At 42.5% G+C, this 24,912-nt stretch overlaps 1 protein-coding gene across 2 annotated transcripts in view; it reads left to right on the top strand.

Moving 5' to 3' along the window:
* DYNC2LI1 (dynein cytoplasmic 2 light intermediate chain 1) overlaps positions 1–24,912 on the top strand; it is a 67,335-nt gene that overhangs the window by 31,638 nt on the left and 10,785 nt on the right. For both annotated transcript variants that reach the window (XM_078852286.1, XM_073339097.1), the window contains 4 exons: positions 9,728–9,804; positions 10,207–10,277; positions 10,771–10,868; positions 15,201–15,293. In XM_078852286.1, coding sequence (XP_078708412.1) covers positions 9,728–9,804; positions 10,207–10,277; positions 10,771–10,868; positions 15,201–15,293 — 339 coding nt within the window. The remainder of the gene's footprint in view (positions 1–9,727; positions 9,805–10,206; positions 10,278–10,770; positions 10,869–15,200; positions 15,294–24,912) is intronic.

A 24,912-nucleotide genomic window follows, 5' to 3' on the forward strand; every position in this document is an offset into this window, starting at 1 on the left:
CTTCAGCTAAGAAGAAGGGATTGCCACCTTCAGAGCCTGTTCCAGGTCTGTTGAGGGCATCTCCTGAAAGATCTCTGTGGCAGACTATCAGTCATTGCCTCTCCCAACCACCCCAGAGTCGTATGCATCCCCAAGGGACCAGCTTAGCCTCTCAGTACCACCATCCCCAGTAGTACAAGAAGGTTTACAGTCGGTACTGATGCTTGCAGCACCTACCTCTCCATGTCAGAAACTCACAGTACCATTACCTTCCAAGTTTCCACAAAGGCTACTGCAGTCAAAGGGCAAGCCTCCAATGATATCTCCAGTACTACCATGCTCAGGCTCAGGCTACCTATCCCCAGTCCCAACTGTTTCTGACCCCCTAATGTCAGACATTTCAGATTCTTCCTCTTTGCACTTAGAGGTGCATTCCTCTGTGTCCCATCCAAGACAGAGGGCATATTGTCCATCTTAGAGTTGAGGACTGCGGATTACGCAACAGTCAAGCACTGGCCTCATCCTCTTAAGGGTGATGGGCTGGTCAAAGTTGGGACTGAGTCCCATATGAGAGTCTACTCTGGACACTGTGGGGCATCCCTCCTCTGGCTTGGACCTCCCTGTAACTTTCTCATTCTTTGTCATCAACACTGCTATGAGGATGTTGGCAGCAAGAGCATCATTATCTGGTTCCCAGTACCAAGATCGGTACCGAGCTTTCAGAAGTTACCCAAGCGGCTTCCCCACCACAAGTCATGGAGTAGCCACCAACTCAGAATCTTGTGGTATCCTCTTCTTCATCTCCAGATGAGGCTGTTGAGGCAACAAGCGAGTCACTACCACCCAACGGCTCATCAAGATCTGTTGAGAAGAGTGGCTTCTGTTCTTGACATTCAGGCAGAAGAGATGTGTGAAAGCTCACACAAATTGGTGGAAATTCTGGAATCGACAGCCCCTGCCAGGGTGGCTCTGCTGATTAATGAAGCCACTTTGGAGCTGGTCAGGGCGCTGTGGCAGACACCATTCTCCTTACCTCCCACAGCAAAGAGAGTTTAAAGGAGGTACTATGTCCCTGGAAAGGGCCATGAGTATTTGTCCTCTCACCCTCTTCCTGTTCGTTAGCAGCTGCCTCTTGGTGGTGGCAGCTGCTAACAAACAGGAGAGACAAGGACATCAAACATCAATGCTGAAAAGCAAAGAGGTGAACAGACTACTGTTTAGACCCAAACTTTATTCTATAGGGAGTCTGAAGTTTAGGATTGAAAACCTACAGGCACTACTGAGCTGCTATGCCTTCACCCTTTGGGAGAAAATTATAAAATTTAAAAATAAGCTACCAGATAACTGTAGGCAGGTATTCACAGTAATTGTGGATGAAGGCAAGTTGATTGTCCTGGAGAGCAATTCTGGCAATTTGGATGGAGCAGATGTGGTGGCTCAAACCATGGCATCAGTTATTTCTGTGAGAAGATGTTCATGGTTACAGTCATGTGGGCTGCCTACAGAAGTCCAGCAGACCATCCAGAACCTCCCTTTCAAAGGTCCCTCTTTGTTTTCTGATAAGATGGACAATAAGCTCCATAGCTATAAAAAATTCAAGAGTGACATTAAAATCTCTTGGAATCTATACTCCTGTGACAAAGAGGAAACATTTCCATCCTCATCAGCCATACAGACACCAAGGCTTTCCTCCCCAATCTCAAGATCCACTGAGGAGAAAGGGCAGGAGTTATAGGAGATTATATCCGTCACCCTCCTCTTCAGCATCAGTAGGCTCATCCCATCCAGCCACCTTGTCTAAACAGACATTTTGATGTGTTGATCAAGGACAGTGTACCAGTTACTGTAGTTCCAGCTGTTTCCCACCTTTTGTTTACAAATCACTTATCCCATTTCCTAAGTGCAGGCCCACATAACATTGGATCAGTGGGTCTGGGAAAAGCCCTCCAGATCATTTCTACCCTTCCTCCCCACACCCCTTCCTCGTCCTTCTTAAGGGACCACTCTCACAAGATAGTCTTTCAGCAGGAGGTCCAGTCACTTCTTCAGGAAGGGGTCATAGCGTGAGTCCCATTGGGCCTCAGGGGGAAGGCACTGCTACTCCCTGATCCTCAAAGCAAAAAAAGATCTCAGGCCTATTTTAGATCTAAAAATTGAACAAATTTCTGAAGAAAATAAAATTGCGCATGGTTATCCTAGCCTTGATTATTCCATCCCTGGAACAGGGTGATTAATACACTGCCCTTAGCTTAAAGAACACTTTACTTCACAACTGTTGGCAGTTCCTCAGATTTGTGCTGAATAGGTCCCTTTATCAGTTTACAGTGCTCCCATTTGGTCTCTTAGCTGCTTTTCGAGTGTTCATAAAGTGTACGGTGGTGGTGGCAGCACATCTACAAAGATCAGCAGTCCATTTGTTCCCGTACCTAGAGGACTGGTTGATTGGAGGTCAGCCCAAAGCTCAGGTGTTATCCAGTGTATCAACTGTCCTGTCCACATTTGATGCGCTGGGGCTCCTAGTAAATTGGGACAAATCCATTTTAAAACCTGTACAGAGGATAGAGTTTATTGGCGTGGTCTTGAACTCCACAAAGGCCAAGACTTTGCTACCACAATCCAGGTTCGAAGCACTACTGGGCTTGGTGCTGCGATGGAAAACATATCGTCTCACCACAGCATGCAGCTGCCTCAGCCTCCTGGGTCGTATGGCAGCATGTACCCACATGGTTCAACTCACCAGGATGCATCTTAGAGAGCTTCAAACGTGGCTAGCATCAGTGTGTGCCCCAAACTGTCATCTTTTGGACAAGGTGGTTTGAGTGCCAGGGTCAGCTTTGTCATCTTTGGATTGGTGGATGAACCCTCTGGAAGTCTTTGTGTGGGGGTGCCCTTCAAACTCCTGGTGCCAACCCTCACTTGAGTCAAAGATACATCAGCCCCAGGTTAGGGGACCCATAGGAGGTCCTTGCAGACTCAAGGTCTCTGGGCACCTTGGGATCTAATGGCTCATGTATTTGTCAGGGAGTTGCCGTGTGACTAGCCTGTTCAGTTTTCCTCCCACATTATAGTAGGAAAGAACTTGTTAATTCTAATGGATAACTCACTGTTTTTTATATCAACAGACAGGGAGGAGTGATGCAGGATAAGTATAAAATTAAAGAATTAAAGTTATCTTAAGTTTGGCTAAGGAAATATATATGTGTTGTAAAGAAAGGCTCCGACTAGCAAGTAGAAGGGAGGACTAATAAGTGATAAGGCCAGAAAGAATAAAGTAGGGAGGATGTCTGGTTCAAAGAATAACTAATGATATAAGGGGAAGTTTCTAGAAAGAAGACCTCTGACCGATAGGGGTGACTACAGATGGTTTTAAATTTTAAACAAAGAGACTCTCTCTTAAAATGAGCCAATACAGCCTGTAGTGGCTTGGAGTGGTTCATAGAATCATAGAATATCAGGGTTGGAAGGGACCCCAGAAGGTCATCTAGTCCAACCCCCTGCTCGAAGCAGGACCAATTCCCAGTTAAATCATCCCAGCCAGGGCTTTGTCAAGCCTGACCTTAAAAACCTCTAAGGAAGGAGATTCTACCACCTCCCTAGGTAACGCATTCCAGTGTTTCGCCACCCTCATAGTGAAAAAGTTTTTCCTAATATCCAATCTAAACCTCCCCCACTGCAACTTGTCCCTCCCTGTCTGTATCAGAGGGAGGCCACTCTGTCTCGCTATGACACCTAGCAGCTGAAAGCCGATCAATAGGGGAATTAGCATGGTCAGGCTCATGTCCCCTGGCTGGGCAGACAGCAAACAAACACAGGCTGTCTGGCCTAAGGTGGGTAGGCTGCCACCCCAGGGGTGGGGTTGGCAGGGGGTAGGGAGACCTGGGGTCACCCTATCCCACTGCATCCCACCCAAGGGCCCTAACAGTAGCAGGGATCCTGCTGAAACATGCTGACTGTGGCTTCAGCAAAAGCAACTGGACGAATGTCTGGTTTCCCTAGGCTACTTCCTATCCCTAGCTGGTCGTATGGCTTCATCACCCTCGTGGTACTCAGCAGATGGCAGTTCCAGCAGCTCCTCGGGGTACTCACTGTGTGGCAGCACCTCCGGATATTTGCCAGGCAGCTGCTCCTCCGGATGTTCCTCCAGAGGCAGGGGTTGATATGTTCCAGTTCGTGGTACAGGAACCAGCAGCAAGGCAGCAGAGTCCAACTCCTTCCCTGGCTCTCCCTCAACTGAGCTGGAAGCCCCGCCTCCTATACTTCCTGTTCTGACTCTTTGCTTCACATGCAAGGGGTGGGCCTGGCCTGGCCTGGCTCTGCCCATCAGGGGGCAGGGAGTAGTTCCTCTCTGTCTGCATAAGAGGGAGACCACTCTGCCTCACTAGACAGCTCTTCCACAACCCACACACCAGTGTTCAAGGCTATGCAATGGGAAAACTCTTGAACAGCAAGAAGGAGGGGAGGAAAGGCCTTGGGAATAAAGGAGGGTATAAATCTTATATAGATTAAGACTGGAAATAAGAGTGAACAGTCTCAAATTGGTTTTTAACTGAAGTCAGCAATTGGCAATGACATCAGTTGTTTGTTGAACGATATAAAAAGTAAACTCTTAAAGAGTTCATTGTTAATACCTGCCTGACCACATTGGAACCAACCAATATGGGTCTAAACATCCCTGGGTTTAGCCCATTTGTAAATAAATGTTTTGTTACTGTTAGGATGACTTCCAAGGAGGTTGTTGGTGGGTGACGGGGCTCAAAGAGGAGCAATCTATCAATAGCCTACATGAAGTCGGGAAGAGCTTGCCATGTGCTTGGGCAAACTCCAGATCCATTAAATTATTTGAAGCACCAGTCCTCAGAATTAGAAATTGAGCAGGGGAGCAGGGATCCCCTCAGAACTGGAGTAGGGCAGGAGAAAGGCCATCAAAAGGATAGGAACAGGTCTGAAGCAAGGCTGGGAATAAGGCAGGCAGAGGAGAGATCGCAGCTGCAGGCATAAGCATTGAGCAGTCCTGGACAATGCCTCTTAGTCAGTCAGGCGATCTGGCCATGCAAGGGTTTCTGCTGCGGTGAGCTAGCTGTTTCCAGGCACAGCTACAGGCTATTTAGGCATGTTTAGAGCAATTGTATAAATATCATTTGGCCTTTGGATTTAGTAAAGGAATATGTGGTTAAATTAGGGTTTGGCAATTTCCCATATTAATATTAATCATTTCAAATATTATTAATAATTCCAATAAGCGTGGTCGACTCAGCTATGCCAGGAAGCAATTCGCCTCTTGGACTTTTGGATAACCAATTGTGACGGGGCAAGGCCAGATGGCTATAGGAAAGTAGTGAGAAACAGATATGTTAGCCCCAGGCTAAACAAATCCCTGTTACCATGGTAACCAATGCTGCTCCAGGTTAATCAAGATACCTGGGGCCAATTAAGTTCCTTCCAAAAAGCAGTGGAGACAGGCAGGTTGATTGGGACACCTGAAGCCAATCAGGGGCTAGTTAAACTAGTGAAACGAGTTAAAAGCCTCTCACTTAGTCAGGTGGGGGTGGGGTGTGTATCAGGAGCTGTAGAAGGGAGCCATGCTGCTGGAGAAATGGAGCAGTACGAACCTTATCAGGCACAAGAAAGGAGGCCCTGAGGTAAGGGTGATGAAGATATTGAGGAAGTGGGGGTAGCTGTGGGGAAGTGGCCCAGGGAATCGTACTCATCCAGTTTCCAAAAAGTCAGCTACCAAGAGCTACTACTATCAGGGTCCCTGGGCTGGAGCCTGGAGTAGAGGGTGGACCTGGGCTCCCCCCTCCCCTCCCTGACTAATCACTGAGACTGGGAGACAACAGAGACTGTGTGAGGGAGGATAACTTCTCCCCACCTCCCTTGTTGGCTTATGATGAAAATGGCTCAGTAGGCTGCGACCCTTGCCTCTACCGAGAAAAGGGCTACATGGAGGGTCACAGTGAGCCTCTGAGGCTAGCATAATCTGCCAGGAAGCGTGGGACCCACTGAGACAAGGTCAGAGCTTTGTCACACAATTCAATAAATTTCAGCACTGCTTACCTTCCAAGGAAGTAGAACATGTTGGCAGATCAACAGAGCAGGAGCTTCTTCTATCACCACAAGTGGTCTTTAGACCTGGACATTGCCAGATCAATCTTCCAACTCTGAGGGACTCCTCAAGCGGACCTGTTTGCAACAAAGTCCAATAGAAAATGCCATCGGTTTTGTACCTGGGGAGGTCTCAGCCAGGTTCATTGACAGGTGCTTTTCTGCTACCCTGAAAGGATCCCCCCACTTCCATATGTCTTCCCTCCAATTCAGAGTCAAACAAACCATGCTCGTCTCATCCCTTTAGCACCGGCATGGCCTCAACAGCAATTGTACTTGGCTCTATTGACCTTGTCAGGGTTCCTTCCCCACTCTGAACTCTGGGGTACAGATGTGGGGACCCGCATAAAAGACCCCAAGCTTATTTTTACCAGCTTAGGTTAAAAACTTTCCTAAGGCACAAATTCTGCCCTGTCCTTGAACAGTATGCTGCCACCACCAAGTGATTTAGACAAAGAACCAGGGCAAGGACCACTTGGAGTCCTATTCCCCCAAAATATTCCCCCAGGCCCTACACCCCCTTTCCTGGGGAAGGCTTGAGAATAATATCCTCACCAGTTGGTACGGGTGAACACAGACCCAAACCCTTGGATCTTAAGAACAATAAAAAATCAATCAGGTTCTTAAAAGAAGAATTTATTTTAAAGAAAAGGGAAAAGAATCACTTCTGTAAAATCAGGATGGTAAATCTTTACAGGGAAATCAGATTCAAAACACAGAGGATTCCTCTCTAGGCAAAACCTTAAAGTTACAAAAAACCGGGATAAACCTCCCCCCGGCAAAGGGAAAATTCACAAATTGAAAACAAAAGGTAATCTAATGAACCTTGCCTTATTTACTTACTTGTAATATCCGAGACTTGTACAGGATGGTTTATAGGAGAAGGAGTTTTTTGACCTGATGCTTCTCTGCTTTCCCCAGAGAACATACCAACAAAGCCTAGCCTGCCCCGCCCCACCCCTAAGATTTGAAAGTATCTTCTTTCCCCGTTGGTCCTTTTGGTCAGATGCCAACCAGGTTATTTGAGCTTCTTAACCCCTTCCTTAAGGAGGAATTCTAGGCTACCCTTGTCTGTATGGTTAAGACAGACCTTGTCAATCAAGCCTCTGCTCTCTCTCCTGCCGGAGCCATATGTGATTTTTCAGGACCATAGTTGCCTGCTCCATCCCAACCTATGAGACCTCCACCTGATGGCGTAGATACTACATGGTTAATGCGTTTGGAGAAATCCTGTTTTAACGATGTCTAGGAATTGCTTCTCAATAGTAAAAAGAAAAGGAGTACTTGTGGCACCTCAAGGTGCCACAAGTACTCCTTTTCTTTTTGTGAATACAGACTAACACGGCTGTTACTATGAAACTTCTCAATAGTAGAAAATCCTCAGCTGGGGCACTTACCTGGCTAAGTGAAAGCACTTCTCCATTTGGTCCCGGCAGAAAGGCGTATTCCCAGAGCATGCACCGCTGAACCTCATGCTGGATTATCTCCTATACCTAAAAAATCAGAGATTGGCAATTAGCTCTGTAAGAGTACATCTGGCAGCTATCATAGCCTTCCATATCTTGGTGTATAGTAGATCCCTTTTCTCCAACCCCGTTGCTATCCAGTTGCTGAAGGGTTTGATCAGATTGTACCTGCATGTGCAAGATCCTGTCTCTCTTTGGGATCTGAACTTGGTCCTAGCAAAGCTGATGGGACCACCATTTGAACCCCTTGAAATTTGCTCTCTGTTCAACCTCTTTCAATGTTGCCATTATCTCAGCCAGAAGGGTGGGTGAGTTGAGATACTTAGTGTCAGAGCCTCCCTATACAGTTTTCCATAAAGATCATGTTTATCTCTTCCCTCGCCCAAATTTTTTCACAAAAGTACTTTCTAATTTTCATGTTAAACAGGCAATCAGTTTGCCAACATTATTCCCAAAACCCCATGTGCATAGAGATGAGGAGAGACTTAACTGACTGGATGTGAGAGGGGCCTTAGCTTTCTACATGGAGCATACTAACTCGTTTAAATCTTCCATGCAGTTGTTCATTGCGGTTTTGGGCAAGGCTAAAGGCCAGCCAGTTTTCACTCAGAAAATCTCATCCTGGATCTCTTTGTGAATTTGTACATGCTACCAGTTGGCTAATATAGCCCCACCAGCTAGAGTATTGGCTTGTTCTACTAGAGCACAGACAACTTCAGCTGCTTTTTTGGTGCAAGAGCTGATCATAGACATAGTAAAGCAGCGACTTGGTCATTAGCGCACATTTTTGCTTCTGATTATGCTATTTCCCATCAGTCCAGGGATGAAGCCAATTTCAGATGCATTGTCCTACAGTCACTGTTCAAAGAGACTCCAAGCCCACTTCCATGTTTGTCTGCTTATGAATCACCTACAGTGGAATAGACATGTGCAAGCACTCGAAGAAAAAATGGTTACCTAGATTTCTGTAACTGTTGTTCCTGGATATGTGTTGCACATGTGCATTCCATGGCCCCCCCTTCCTTTCTCTCTCTATCGGAATCTATCTGGTATGAAGGAACTGCAAGGGTTGGAAGTGTCTCCACCCTCTTATACCAGCATATAGTGTCATATGGTGACAGAAGGGCTCTCAAGTTGTCCCAAGGGGTATCGCTGAGGGAAAAAGTTCTCCCAAATCTGTACATGAGGAAGGTGCACACCTACAGTTGAAAGAAACCATCTTGAAAAACAACAGTTACAGAGAGGTAGGTAACAGTTTCTTTTCTTCATTAGAATAGGACTTGGCCCTAGAAGATATAGGTTTGTTGTTGAAAAACAAGTCAGAAGCTGAGAGAGGATGCTGCTTGAAAAAGCATTTTAGGAACCCTCTTCCGAGTAATTTGTACTATCAAACCTTATCCTGCCACTGACTGTAAAACTGCTTTTTATCATATGATTTAAGTCCCAAGAGAACATGTTTGTAGTTGTTCGTTACATTACAGCTCTCCATGTTCATGGCATTCTGGACAATTTTCACTATAGTTGAAAGTTTTAATAATTCATTAGTCTTTTTTGCAAAAGGTCTGTCTCTCTAAGTTTAAACTGAATAAATCAAAAATGTGAGCCCATACGATATTACAGAATTCCATCTTCTGTTCTTTTTCATTTTGTCTTTCTTGACATCTGTAGTCACTGACAAATACATTAGTCCTTTAAACAAAGTGGGGCAGATTTGTATGTCAAATACCACTGTAAATTGGGAGTAACTCTAATGAAGCAATTAATTTGCACTACTGTAACTGAGGCCTAGTCCACACTAGGAATTTACGTTGTTATACCTACATCTCTCATGAGTGTGAAAAATCCAAACCCAAGAGACATAGCTATGCTGATCTAACCCCTGGTATAGACAGTGCTAGGTTGATGGAAGTATTTTACCAGCGACCTAGCTCATGCCTCTCGAGGAGTTGGATTACCTAAATGAATAGGAGAATCCCTCCCATCGGTGTAGGTAGCATCTACATTGAAGCACTATAGTGGTGAAGCACTGCTGCTGTAGTATTTTTGGTATAGAGAAGCCCTGATGTTAGACTGTAGCCCAGTTTCTCTAGCTGTAATCCTCACTTGCACAAAACCTAATTTACGTTACAAATTTCTGTGAGGAAAGAGCATAACGTGCTTTATTCTTTAATTTCTTTCAGTTTACCAGCAAATCTGAGGCCCTCCTGCTGAAAGCCCGTGTTCTTATTAATCATTTGGCATTTGGCTTTGACAGAAGGTAACAACTACTCTCCCCTACTATTGACAGTTTTGCACACAGTTTATTGTTGGCTATTTGTAAATGTCTTTTCAAAGCTAGGTTTTCAGCCTAAAAGTCATCAAAATATATTTTCTCCAAAGATACCATCTGTAGAAGATTATCACTCTTGAAGTCTTACTCTTGGGCCTTGGCAGCTTAACACAAGGCAGATGGAACTCCCTATGTTCTTAAGGATTTTTGGTCCCTAAAGAAAGTAGTAGTGGAGAGGACCACAAGCCACCACCAACCACCCTTGATCATGTTTTTTAGGTGTATTTGGAGCCAAATATAAAGCTTAGCTTTGGCCTATATAGTGTAACTATTTGACAATAGTTTGATTACTAATATGAACTTGGTTTGTTTTTTTTTTAATCTGTTTAGCAAATCCGTATCAGTGGATCAGAATAAACCATTGTTTATCCCAGCAGGATTGGATTCTCTAAATCAAATAGGTTGGTGAACTTCTTGTCCAACATTTTTGTTGCTCAAATAGCTTATTAAAATGAGAGGAAACAAGTTTAAAACAGATAAAAAAGAAATACTAATTTATACAAAATTAATTTAACCTGTGGAACTCAGTGCTACATTACATTATTGAGGCAAATAGCTTAGCAAACTTAAAAGAAAGGTTAAAATTTTATATTCCTAAGAATAGCCTCTGCAGTTACACTAGTTAAGATAAAAATTTTAAGGGCTTTTGGGCTTCATAATTCTAGTTGTGAATTGATAACTGGTTTGGGTCAAGAAGAAAATACCTTATTGTAAAGTCTTACACAGTTAATTTCATAATGGGGGACTTACACCTTCTTCAAGTTCATCTGCCACTTGTCACTGTTGAATACAGAATACTATACTAGAAGGATCATTGGCTTGACATGATATGGTAATTTCAGTATTGTTGGGACAACATGCTGATGCCCTTCTATATCCTGCTGTGATCTTTAGGACCACCACCCGCCTCTGACCGTGATATTGGAAAACTACATGCACATACACCTGTGGATTTGTGGAAAAAAATATATGAGAAAACATTTCCACCTAAGGTATGTATTTTTATTTTTGCTTAACAGCTCCTTTCTTCATTCAGAACAGATGAGTAATGACTTCCATCTGTGGAATTCAGAGGCAGTCCAGTACTGTTGCTGGAAACTGCAGGACTAAAGGTCTGCCTTCAGCTCAGGCCATCAGAATTTCTGCTGCTGGCAGCAGAGCCAGTTTGCAGTTTGATTTCTCCTGAGCATTTTATTTATAACTTAATTTTTATTTGCTTTTGTGTAGTAGTGACTTAATTTCAACTTCCTCATTCCCTCTTCTCAGCTGAAGAATCAGTTGAACACTGAGGCTTTAATCCTCTCGTTTATCTGAAATAGCACTCCTCAAGTGGGCTTCCATCTCCTCCCATCCCCCAGAAGTAGAGAAGCCCTGCAAGCATGATTCAAATTCAAGACATGCTATAGGCAGCTTTTCTGGAGCCTCCCAGGCTGCACTATGCCCTGCTGCCACAAGCCCTCCCTCTGCCACTGCTTCCTCCCCCATCGCTCCTCCACTGCAGGGTCAGGGAGCTTCTCCCCCTTCCGTCCAGCCTCCCTGCATCTGGACCTTCCATACCCACACACCCCTGCCAAGCCTTGCTCCATATACCCAGAACCCCCCTAGTTCTCCATACCCGAAGCTCACCCTATTGAACCTCAACCCCTGCATCTGGAGCCCCCCTGCACCCAGACCACCCTGCATTGAGCTCCCTGCACTCAGACCGCCACTCTAACGAGCCCCACCCCCCTGCACCACCTTGAGCCCCCACATCGAGACCCCCCACACCATTGACTCCCAACTAGCGGCACCCAGACCCCCACCCCACCAAGCCCCACTCCTCCAGCATCCAGACCCCTCCTCTGAGCCCCAACCACCTTCACCTGGAAGCCCCTACAGAGTCCCATTGCCCCTGCACCTGGACCCCCCGCAACAAGTCTTTGTGCATCCAGATCCCCCCACTGAGCCTCCTGCACCCAGATGTTCCCACACAGAATCTTCTCACCACATACCTAGATGACCCCGCACTGAGCCCCTCCATGCTTGGGTCCTGCCTGGTAGAGCCTGTCTGCCCCACACTTGGTGTGCCTGGCGCAGAGGGGCAGGGCGCCAGGGTGTTTCTGGGGCAGGCTCAGGCCTTGTGCTGTGTCAGGGTCGGGTGCAGCCTCACCACTGAGTCTGTGTCTGGGGGCTGAGGGATGGGAAGGCTGATCTCCCTCCTTCGTACAACCAGTGGCCTGTGCTCCTCACTGCCTTGCTGAAGCCTTTGCATTTATTAATTAACAAATAAAACTTGCAAAATTTAAAAATATTGTGCAAGGATTTTTCTTGAGTCCTGGTGTTTGTGACAAGAACAGTGGCTCAGTAGCTACAAAAGCACCCATGTTCATACCCATGAATAGCAATCAGTCATCTCAGCAGATACCCTTTGCATCCAAACTTACAGGTGTGAGGCTTTTGGGGGAAATATAAAAAAAAAATAGGGCCTCCCTGCTTTCTCAATTACTTACTAATTTTTTTGGCGCAGAATGCCCTCAGAAGTATCTTATATCTGTGAGGTCCTGTCCCATGAAGCAGCGTAATAAGAATTGTGCCTGTCTGGTTTTCAGTCCATGGACCCTTACTCTGTTAGGGAAAGAGGCTTAGAATCTGAAGGATGGGAATGGGTTTTTCTTCACCTTTCTATAGGCTGGCTCCTCATTAAAACATATGATGCACTCTAGGAAGTGTGTACCCAAAATAGAGATATAATAGGACTCAATTCCCCATGCAGCTTCACCATCATGGAATTACTGGGGCGAGGGAGGGGTAAATAAGTAATCTCCCATGTTCACAATAACTCCTCATTTAGTGATTTAAAACCCAGAATGGTACTCAGTCTCTCCTGAAGTACACAAATGGGTGTGGGTCATCCTGGGGAAGCAGGCAGGCTTCCATTCAGGCACCCAGTGCAATCTAGTGGGCTGTATCCACAATCAGGTATTTGTCCCAGTATCTCTCCTCAGTTAAATAGTATGAGATCAGGTTGAGTAGTATGCTACGTCCTTCCTATAAACAAGTAGGCAAAAACCTCTCCTAGGACAGGAAGACAATGACTCAAAAGGAACTCATTAATAACAATAATTGTAATAAATATCTTCCCCTTCAAGCAGAATGAGGTACATGTTTTTCCGTATTCACCTTCTTGTGAGGACACCTCATAAAATCTAGATGGGTACTTCTGGTTAAAATGAAGTGTTGAACTAAGACATAGTTCCCTTAGGAAGGGGACTTCCTTCCAAAAGATCCCATAGACCATAAGAGTGAGGAAAGTACAATGAAATTTCAAAACCTTAACTATCCATTAAGGCCACAAGTATTCCCTGTATTTAAGAAGGAAAACCTAGCCAATGGCAAGCAAGTGGCTTGTCATCTAGGCACTTGCTTGAGTGCAAGAGGTCTTGGGTTCATATTCTGGTCAAGTCCTTGCAATAGTATGCAAAATGTCTTTTATCTGGCAATTTTTCTTGGGCCCTGGTGTTTGTGACAAGAACAGTGGCTCAGTAGCTACAAAAGCACCCATGTTCATACCCATGAATAGCAATCAGTCATCCCTGCAGACACCCTTTGCATCCAGACTTGCAGGTGTGAGGCTTTTGGGGGGAAATTAAAAAAAAAAATAGGGCCTCCCTGCTTTCTCAATTACTAACTCTCACTATCAAAGCCAGCATCACAATCTGTTAGTCACTACCCATACCAAAGGTATTCAAGTAGAGACTAGTCTTCTACTAAAAATAAGATCTATATGGAGGAGAAACTTCCAATGAAGACTGGGCACACTTTCTTCCCAAATCAACAGAATTCTCAGCAAGGGGAAGACAAAATGATATTTGTGTATGAGAACTTACAATTCCCACACAAGGAATGTTACTTTTGATCTACCCTCTGCACCCAGAGTCCTAAGAAATGGCTTGTAGTAGTCACAGCAAAGTTCAGATTGCAAGTATATTCGTTAACAGACAACATCCCAGTCAGTGCTCTGTCCAGAGAAACTGACTAACATAATTTACCAGATGGCGGAAAAGATTCAGACATACCAAGTGTTCAAAATCAAGAACTTTTGAGACCAGTGCAGAGAATCGTATTAGCCATTTCCTGGCAGCTGTCAACTATAGCCAGTTGTCTCCAGCAATTAGAATGGTTGGTGCCATGCATCAGAATTATGGACCCATGAAGACATAGAACCTTACCAGATGCAGTGCAAAATTAAGTGTCATTCCCAGATGTCCCATTAGGGATAGGTAAATGCAAGTAACTTGCAGAAAGCTAACCCAACCACTCTATACCCTTGCATACTCACTACAGAAGCAAACTTCACAAGGTGGGGAGCAAATCTGGAAGACAAGATGACCCAGAGGTCATGGTCCCTCACTCAGGAAAAGGAAAACATCCAGTTCTGTTAAGTGCACACTTTGTGCTGTACAGTTTTCTAAATCTCACAGTACATATATTTTTAGATTTCAGAGTAGCAGCCGTGTTAGTCTGTGTTCGCAAAAAGAAAAGGAGTACTTGTGGCACCTTAGAGACTAACCAATTTATTTGAGTATAAGCTTTCGGATCCGATGAAGTGAGCTGTAGCTCATGAAAGCTTATGCTCAAATAAATTGGTTTTTTTGCATATATTTTTAGTTTGCTTTAACAGGTCTGTCAATGGTGTGTCTGAACACCAATATAGGAATGGCCATATGAGATCAATACCAGTGATCTGTCAAGTCCAGAATTCTGTCTCTGATTGTGGCCAATACCAGCTCTTTCCGAGGAAGGTGCAAGAAACCCTGTAGTGAACATTTATGGAATAATTTGTCCATGGTGGACATTTCCTCATTCGTCATAATTAGAGGTTGGCTTGTGCTCTGAAGCATGAATGCTTATATCCATTCCAAAACCAGGAAGTGAGCAGAGTTAATCTGAGGTGATAGAAAGAATGTCACAGGCAGAGAAGAATTTGCTATCTTTCATGACTGTTCGCATACAGGATCCAGAAAAGAGAGCTGAGGTTGTCTTCCATGGGCCCAGATAGTATGTTTGTTTGGTTTTTTTACTTGATAGACCACTAAGGAACGTCCATTGCACCTGCAGAAAAGACCAAACTGTTGGGGATGACTCTTGTGCCCTAAATACTAAGTTTGCTGCTTCGCAAATGAATATATTGCATTGAATTATGTGAGTGATGGATGATAAATGCTTATTTTCTTGCATGCATTTGAATGACCTGTATTATGTTCCTCAGACTCTTTAGTAAGTATTCTGTTAAAGCACTGAAAGTTCAACTTATGGTGTTTTTTATCCTTTTTTTCAAATTTCAGAGTACTAGAGATTTAAAAGATGTCAATGACCCTGCCCAGGATCCACAGTATGCTGAGTATGAAGTTGATGCAATGAGAGCTCAGAAGAATCAGGTACATTATTGTAAAAAGAAAAGGAGTACTTGTGGCACCTTAGAGACTAACCAATTTATTTGAGCATAAGCTTTCGTGAGCTACAGCTCACTTCATCGGATGCATACTGAAACCTGTACATTATTGTGTTGCTGCTCATGTTACTACAGTCAGCTGTCCCTACTCATCAGCATTTCTAAGGCAGTTAGTATGTATACTCATAGAATCTACATTTGGCTTTTGAGAACCAATTGAAACCATCTCACCCTAGTTGGCTGATCTTTCTCCTCTCTTCTCACTCTTGGAATCTGATCGTGACCAGCACTTAGACATTGTCTAAAAGTCCTGTGTCTTATTGTTGGTTCAGACATGAACAGTTCATTTGCTACCTTCCGAGACCCCTCTTCAGGTTTGCTTCTAACAGTATTGTTATAAAAAAAAAAACAAAAAAACAAAAAACCTTTTCTTTCAGCATAAGAGGCAGTAGAGTCTGTTTCCCTAGATCTGGGCTTCAATTCTACCATGTTTTGGAGAAATGAGGAAATTGGTTGCAAACATTTTGGTTCACTGATCCTCTTTTGCTGGGAAGGGTGTAATAAGGCAGGAAAATAAATTGTGCAAAAATTGTAAATCAAGACTGAGATGTTCAGTCTCATTTATGTTGGTTTGCCTTGCAATAATTCTCAGGAGGGAATAGGAATCCTGTCCTATAGCTATCTGTTTTCACTTCATGCTCTTTAGTACAAGATCAGGGACTAATAAAGTTCTCTCCATCCACAGTCTGATTAAAGACGAGCTTTGCTCATCTGTCTGATTGTGCACGTTTAACCAAGCTGACAGTACTCTGATTTTAAAAGGAGGGGTCTGCTGACATTGAAAAACTGGGCACTTTCTATGAGGGACCCTTGATTGCAGAAATGGTTCCTCGTTTGGTCCACCCAAGCCCAGTGAGGCGTTAGTTATAGAACACGGGCAAAAGAACCCAGGAAATGGTGTCGGGGTGTGAGAGTTCTACATTTTTTATTTTAAGTTGGTGTTTGTGAAGGGTTCTGGATTGATCGTCTTGGTGACTGAAGTTCTTGATTAACAGGAAAGGGAATTGGCAATATAAGTTTCTCCACTCTATCCTGACATTTTGCATAAGCCCTGAATTACAGGAACCACCTGTAGGTGTGAAAGGATAGGTTAGTCTGTTTCACATTTATTCCTTAGCATCTCTGCTCTGTATGCCAACAAGTTTGCCATTTGGATTTGATGATGTAGAAACCTGACCACTGGAAATTGGCCTGAGATTACCAAGCTCTCTTCCTGTAGGTAGAGCCTCATTGGAATTCCTTTTATTTTTTATACCTTTTCATTTTATTTTGGGGGAATTTTGTTTTATTACTCCTGCGGTGATAAAACATAATTCCGGAAAAGATTGTTTTTGGAAGGGGACCCTGGAGAGTGAGCCCACCCTACACTCATCCCACAGCAGTGGCACCTGTACCACAAGACTGGCCCCAGCTCCCCTCTGTGGACGCTGTGACTTGCACGTGCCTATCTTAGTAGCACTCTGACCCCATGTGCCAGGTCACAACGCTTAGGGAGCCAGGCCCAGTCTTGCAAGGCAGGAGCTGCAGGGTGAGTTTTTCATTCTTTTTCATTTTATATTGTGTTAGTTGACATTTGCGAAAAATGTGGGACTCTGCCTATAGGACACCAAACAGCCATCAGTGGTAATAAATTTTAGTTAACATGGTCTGGCTTTGTATCCTATTACCAACGTCCTGAGCCATCCAGTCCCACTCTTTATTTAGGGTCTCTTAAACTTAGAAAGCTCAGGCCTTGTATAATATTTTCTACTTGGAGATGGGAGCACGTCACTTGTCATTGTAATTTTTTTATTTAGTACAATTTCACATTTTGATAGTGAAAATAATGTGTTTCATGCAGTTCTGTTTATTACTTTACAAGGACACACTATTGTTTAGATGGGTGAAGACTGTTTCACTCAGCTTTGGCACCTTCTTTTCACAAAACTAGATGAGGTTACTTGGTTTAAAGTAGGTTACTTTAGTTCAAACAAAGTTTTATAACAGTCATCTAAGATGGTAGATGTGGAAGACCTTTGAAAGGCTATGACTATAAAAGCCTAGACATCATATTTTTTCCAGCAACCCCTCCTAAAATGAAAGGCACGTTTACAGAAATGCACTGCAACTAATCTAAAGTAATCCCACATTTATTGTAGCTAATTTAATCTTTTCGCATGCCAGTAAAGATGAGCCTAATGATTATATTAATACTGCTATCATAGTTATATAGTGTTTACGTTTGACCAAGGAATAACCTGTAAGTAAATATGCACACTGCAGACTACCTCAGGTATGCTAGGTTACTTAAGGCAATTAACCTGCAGTTACCTGTCCAAGAATGTGCATATAAATCACACTGTATGATATCAAAAATAAATGAGTTTAAAGAATTCCTTATGGACTATGAACTTACATATTATCTGTATTTAATTGTTAACCCAATACAGTTTTTGTATATGTCTGTTATGTTAACAGTTGTCTCAGAGATCATTGCATATCAAAGCAATTTTTAATCTATATGCTAATATGGAATTTATAGGGTAATTTCGTACTAAATATCTTTAGCTTACAATTATATTAAACTTGTTATTATAGATAGTATTTTTTATCTTGTAAAACAAGATACTGGTAGGTGTTGATTAAATCATACTGAAAATTATTTTTCTGGTTTTAAGGGAAAAAAAGACTTCCATCTGTTTTTAAGGGTATTGGAAGTCAACACAGCTTCTTTTAGTGGTACTGTTACAAGAAAAATCGAGGCATTAAATGAAGTTTCATTCAAAAGAAAATTGCTTTTAGTTAGCTGCAGCTGTTTCCTAAAATTTTCTATCTTTATGTTCAGTTATTATAAGATTATTGCTACATTTACACTGTTTTTATGAAAATAACCTTTTATGATGTTTGAATTTCATTTGATGTTAAAAGCAGTAAGATAGCAGTATACAACTAAAAGAAAACAGTGCTCTGGCTACATTCAATTTTTAAATGTCTGAAGATTTCCCATAACTGTGTGAAAATGAGTACTGAAACCATTCCTATCTTAACAGCAAAATATTACATGCTGTAGGAGTCTAATTTTCTTTCTTTCTTAGATTCTGATATTCAATAAATTAAGGTATATCTTTTTAAATACAGAGAGAAACATTTATACAAAAATGTATTCTGTAAAACAATGCTTTGAGTTTCTCAGAGAGTCATTCAGATACTGTAGAATACATTTGTTTTTCAATTTAAATATACACTTTCATTTAAACACATTTATTTCAAATTATTTCATGTGCAATTTTGGATTTAGGGTGACAGTCTGTTTGTTTAATTTTCCTTTAAAGCATTGTACTAAGCCATTACAACAGAATTTAGCCGGGACCATGTCTGCCCTTGTGTTGGTACAGCACCTAGCATAATGAAACCCCATTCCTGGTCATGGCTTCTTGGTACTATTGTAATATAAATTATAGGTGACATGTAGCAAACCCTGTAGTTACAATTGCCCAACACTTCCAATTATAAGATGCTGTTTTCAGCTCTTTACAACTTCGCCAAATTTTAGCCATTCTGGCTGAAATTTGCTGTGGTGCGTGCCTGCCTCAGGCTGAGGGGTTTTTTGGGGAAAGTTTCAGCAAAAATGGTTGAGAACAGACACTTCCCTGCTAGATTGGGGGGCACTCCTGCACAACCAGCACTAGAAAGTGGACTGGTTCTCTATCCTCAACCTCCAGGACCCATATTTCCACATAATGATACATCCCTCACACAGGTGGTTTCTGGCAACAGATCATTTCCAGGACAAAGTACTCCCTTTTGGACTATCCACTGCTCCATCAATGTTCTCAGAAGTTCTTGTGCAGTTTGCTGTTCACCTCTGCAGACAAGGGGTCATAATAGTCCCCTATTTCGATGATTGCTTACTCAAAGCTTCAACTTGAGAAGAAGCACTAAAAGCTATCCAAAAGACAGTAGCTCTCTTCACACATCTAGGTCTTCAAATAAACAAACAAAAATCAACACACCTGTGCAGAGACAGGAGTTCATCAGGGCCTATTTCAACTCTCTGGAAGCTACAGCTTCACTGCCCCAATGCAGGTTTACTACTCTAGTCAATCTAATCACAACAATGCAAGCCAGCCCCCTGATATTGGCCAGGATCTGCCTCCAACTGTTAGGCCACGTCATCAACAACATTTGTCGTCAAATATGCCAGACTGCACATGTGATGCTTGCAAGGCTGGCTCAGGACAGTATATATTCCTCACAGACACAGCATAAACAAACATCATATGATGCCAACCAAAGTTTATAAAAAAAACTCTCTACATTGGTGGACTCAACTAAACAGCGTTTGGGCAGGAGTCTCCTTCACACAGAACATTCCATCGATGATACTCCGAATGGACGCTTCCCTGCTAGATTGGGGAAGGGAGTGCACATCTGCACAACTACATGATCCGAGGCCACTGGTCCCCATTCGAATCCACACTACACATAAACCTGCTAGAGCTGTGGACAGTCCACAATGCATGCTCACACTTCCTAGCCATGATCAGGGACAAGGCCATAAAGGTTGTGACAGACAATGTCGCTTGTATGTTTTATATAAACTGACAAGAGGGGGACAGTTACACTCCCTATGCACAGAAGCCGTGCTACTATGGACTTGGTGCATCAACCACAACATCAACATCTCGGCCTCCTACCTACCAGGATGCCAAAACACTACTTCAGATGCGCTGAATGGAAAATTCTCCCAGGACCATAAATGGGAAAGGAAAACCAGGATACACAGAGCATATTCAAACTCTGGGGGTTCCCAATTATAGACCTCTTTGCAACAACCCAAAATGCCAAGTGCCCACACTTGTGATCGAGAGTGGGATTGGCACCCTGCTCTCTAGGAGATGCTTTCCTCCTCAAATGGAATGCACCTCCACTGTATGCCTTTCCTCCTCTCCTCTCTGGGGTCATACAAAAGATCAGGCCCAACAACTCCAGAGTCCTCTAGATAGCCCCCATGTGGCCCAGACAAACTGTTCCTTACCTCTTGAAGTTGGCTATGTTCCCACCATGCACTCTTCCCCTTCTACCACATCTTCTGTCTCAGGATGTGGACCAGGTCCACCACCCAAAACTGGCAAGACTTCAGCTGAACGCATGGCTGCTCCATGACTCTGAGACAGTAAAATGACCAATTCAGAGGAGGTAAGGGACATTCTTTTAAACAGCAGGAGACCTACTACTCAACATACCTACATGCACAAATGTAAGAGATTCAATACATGGTGCCAAAATAGACAAATTATGGTGACTTTCCTCTCTTTTTCAATGGTACTGGACTATATATTGGAACTTAAGAAATCAGGTCTCTCCAAGAGCTCGAACAGAATACACCTCACAGCAATCACGGCTTTTCACCACAAAGTGGATGAGTTCTCAGTCTTTGCCTCCTGATCACTAAATGCTCTCTGAAAGGTCTTTGTGACCTTTACACCAAAATACGAGCCCCAACTCCATCATGGGACCTCAATCTGGTGCTGCGATGCCTCACAGGGTCCCCTTTTGAACCATTAGTTTTGTGGTCACTTCTCCAACTTTTGATGAAGACGGTCTTTCTTGTCACTATCACATCTGCCCAATGAGTAGGAGAATGGGGGGTCCTCATAGCACACCCCTCAGACACAACATTTTTCAAAAACAAAGTTACCGTAAGACCACATCCCAAGTTCTAACCTAATGTTGTTTTCTCATACCATCTGAATCAGCCCATTCATCTCCCATTGTTCTTCCCACAACATCAGGGAATAAATGAGAAACAACACTCCACACCCTGGACTTCCAATGAGCTTTAGCATTTTACATTGGGAGGACAAAGACTTTCAGAAAATCATCAAAGTTATTTCCATCACAAAATGATCTAAGGGAGATGCTATGTCTAAGCAGAGGCTGTCTAAATGGATCTCCTGCTCTACTGACTTTTGTTATCATCATCAACAGCTACAACCCCCACTGGGGACCCACACACACTCCACCCAAGCACTCTCTTCCTCAATAATGTGCCCATTATGGACATCTGCAAAGCAGCAATCTGGGCATGAGTCCATACATTCTGACAGCATTATGCCGTAGAGCAGCACTTGTCATGAGATGCTCTATTCAGACCTACGGTTTTATCATCCACCACAACTGCAACTCCTGAAGCCCCTCCCTTCTACCTGTGCTATTTTCAATCAATTGGATTTGGAAAGGGATCTTGGAGATCAGCTAATCTGGCCAAATGATGGGGTTGCCTGCTATACCGAGTTTTGAGTTACCTCAGATAGAGGCCTGGGTATGTAGAAAGGGGTGATTTTTAAGTTTAGGGGACATAGTATTTCAAGTATTTCTGGCTGCCATAATTGGTAATTGATCTTTAGGGAATCAGTAGTAGTCCAAGTGCAGCACACTAGGAAAGGGTAAAAGAGAAACCGATTCTGCTTCCTGCTGGAGCCAATCCGGAGAGTATTCATTTTAATTATGTTTATTTCTCCCTGAAGTAGAGACATAGTTTCTGCTATCTATTTAAATGGTTTGCTAACTGCATGATTAACGGGGCTAGGCTGATCTTGGCTATGTTTTTTAATGTCCTTAGGGAACATGATACCAAGATTTCTGAGATTTGTCTGTCATCTAATTAGCACTACAGAAAAGCCACTTCCAGTTAAATCCAGTGAGATTTCATTGCTTCCAACTTATCCCAATTAATCTTGCAGCCAGAGAATTTACCAAAGTTATCTGTTGTTTGTGGAATATTTGGGATCGATTGATCCAGATTTTTAATATGTCATTTGCATATAGAAGGATTTTTGTTTCCTGAGTCCTTGATTTGATTCCTGGAATGACTTGGGGTGCCCTAATTAATATTGTAAGTGGTTCTAATGCTAGGTTGAATAAGAGAGGGGAGAGGAAGCATCCTTGTCTAGTTCATCGAAACAGATCAAAGATGGCTTGAGTACTGTACTGTTTCTTAGGATACAAGAGTTGGAATTGGAATATAACAGCTTTACCTATGAAATAAATGATTTCCCCAGACCAAATTTATCCAGGATAAAAAACAGATATTGCTAGTTCATTCTATTAAAGGCTTTCTCTTCACTGAGTGGAAATGATTGCATGGAAATTTCTAACATGCTTATGAAATGCCATAACGCTAATTAGCTGATGTGTGTTGTCTGAACTGTGGATTTTTTAAGAAGTCTCACCTGATGGGGTTAACCATATAACTTATTACTTTTTCAAGCCTCTTAGCAAGCATTTTATATCAGTATTGATTAAAGAAATGGATCTAGCTGTTACACTTTTGTTCATCCTTACCTAGTTTAAGCAGTACAGTAATTAGGACTTCCCTCATCATAGGAGGTAAGGTACCTTTCTTTAAAAGATATTCATAAATGTATAATGGCATAGGAGTTGGAGTTTCCTTGAAACTTTGGTAGAATTTTAGGGGTACGCCATCAGGGCCATGGGTCTTGCTCGGACTCATTTTCCCCATGGCCTTGATTAGTTCCTTTGATTGCAAGGGAGAGGCCATCCTGGGCTGTTGCTTTTCTGAGATTTGTGAGATTTAATAAAAGTACTCAGTTCTTCTGGGGCAGGTGGTGAATCATAATTGTATAGAGCCTGGTAGAATTTCAAAAATTGATCATTGATCTCTTTCTGATTAGTAATAACCTCCCTTGTTCTGATTTAAGTGACGCTATTTGGGACCTTTGACCTCTCACTTTTGATCTGTATGTGAGAATTTTCTCCACTCTCTCCCCTGACTTGTGTGTTTATTTAAGCCTAAAAAGAGCAAATTCAGCTTGTGCAGAAGTAAGTCCGTTTATTTCATACCAACAATAATTAATTTTTATAGATTTTTTTTTTATTTGGAGGGGTAGCTTGTACATTCTAAATCCATAGCTTTAAGTTGTTCGGTTAATTCCAGGAACTGTCTATCCCTCTTTCTACCTTCTGGGAAGAAAATGGTTTTGCCCCCTAATAAAGGCTTTTAGTATATCCCGATCCACCCCTTGGGATACATCTAGTGTGTCACTTGCTTAGGGGGGAAAAAACAAATGTCTTCTGTGGCTTAGTTCTGAAAATGTTTATCTTTCAAATGAGTGGAGTTCAATCTCCATCTTTTACAAGTCCAGTTTGTCCGGGAGGGGAAAATTGTATTTTCACTGATGCGTGATCATCGTTAAGCACTGAGTCTATCAGATTTGTAGAAATCAGGGAGAAATCTACTCATGAATAGATGGCTTTGGGTTTTTTAAATTAGGAAATTACATTAAATACATGTATTATGTGTATATGCATTATGAGTAGGGTGGCCAGAAGTCCTGTTTTTATAAGGACAGTCCCGTTTTTTGGCGCCTAATACTCCCCACCCCTGTCTTGTTTTTTCCACAGTTATTAGCTGGTCACCCTAATTGACAACAAGACAACAGATTTTAGTCATGTGATTACATACTGTTTTTTTCCCCAAGACCCCTCTGCCTCAGTGAATAGGTAGTTGCTCAATATTTCTTTTTATTGTCCTCATTCAGTGTGTAGCCTCATGCTTTATCTGCCACATACCAATCAAAGTGTAGAAGGCAGCATGGAAGAGGGCACAAGAGAACAGATGGAAACCAAGGAAAATAGGCTTGGGAAAGTATGAAAAGATGAGAGCAGATATGTAAACAGGAATATAATTGTGCATATTCTTGAAGATAAAGACAAGAAGTTTGAATTTTGCATGAAAGACAGGAGGAAACAAATGAAGGAGTTAAAAGAGAAGTGCATGATTGGAAGGACAGATGAGAAAATATTTTTGCAGCAGCAATTTTAAGATACTTTAAGATACAGAGAGCAAAGTTTGAAGAAGGAAGGCCAAAGTTGGAAGAAGAGTAGCTATCTGCAAGAGTGAAGATAATAAAGCAGCTAGGAGGTGTATTATGCTTTTATAACATCTTGTGTGTTTTGGTGTAGTAGTTTGGGGATTGGATAGCTCAAGTGATTGTAATGGGATATAGTGTCTTTCTAAATTCTGCCACATGTTTGTAGCTTGGGGCTATATGAGTGGTCGCTTAGGAGACAGGTAGGTCACGTGGGCAGTAGGAGTGTTGGTGGTCTTAAGACTGAATTTTACCCTAAAATAAAATTTGCCATTACATTTCTCATTATATTAACTTATTTTACTTTCTTGATTAAACACTAACATTTTAAGAAAGACCTTCTGACTATAGTATTCCTCCTGAGTCATTGCATTTTCTTAAAGACCTTTATTTTTATAAATTTGTTCCCTATTTTGTACATTTTTCTCTTTTTTTCATGTTGATTGAATGTTGTCTTACTGTGACATACTTCTGAAACACTGTTTCCGATTTTGTCTTGAACTTCTCTGATTATTGGGATAGTTGATAATTCTGCTATATACTGGATCGTATTTTGTAATATATACTGGAATGTATATATTGTTTGCAGTTGTGTACTCAGTTTTGTATTTCCATTATATTGACTGACGTAGATTGCATTTTTATGGTCAGGGATACATATCATACATATAC

This window comes from Lepidochelys kempii, chromosome 3, assembly GCF_965140285.1.
Source record: "Lepidochelys kempii isolate rLepKem1 chromosome 3, rLepKem1.hap1, whole genome shotgun sequence".
NCBI lineage: Eukaryota > Metazoa > Chordata > Testudines > Cheloniidae > Lepidochelys > Lepidochelys kempii.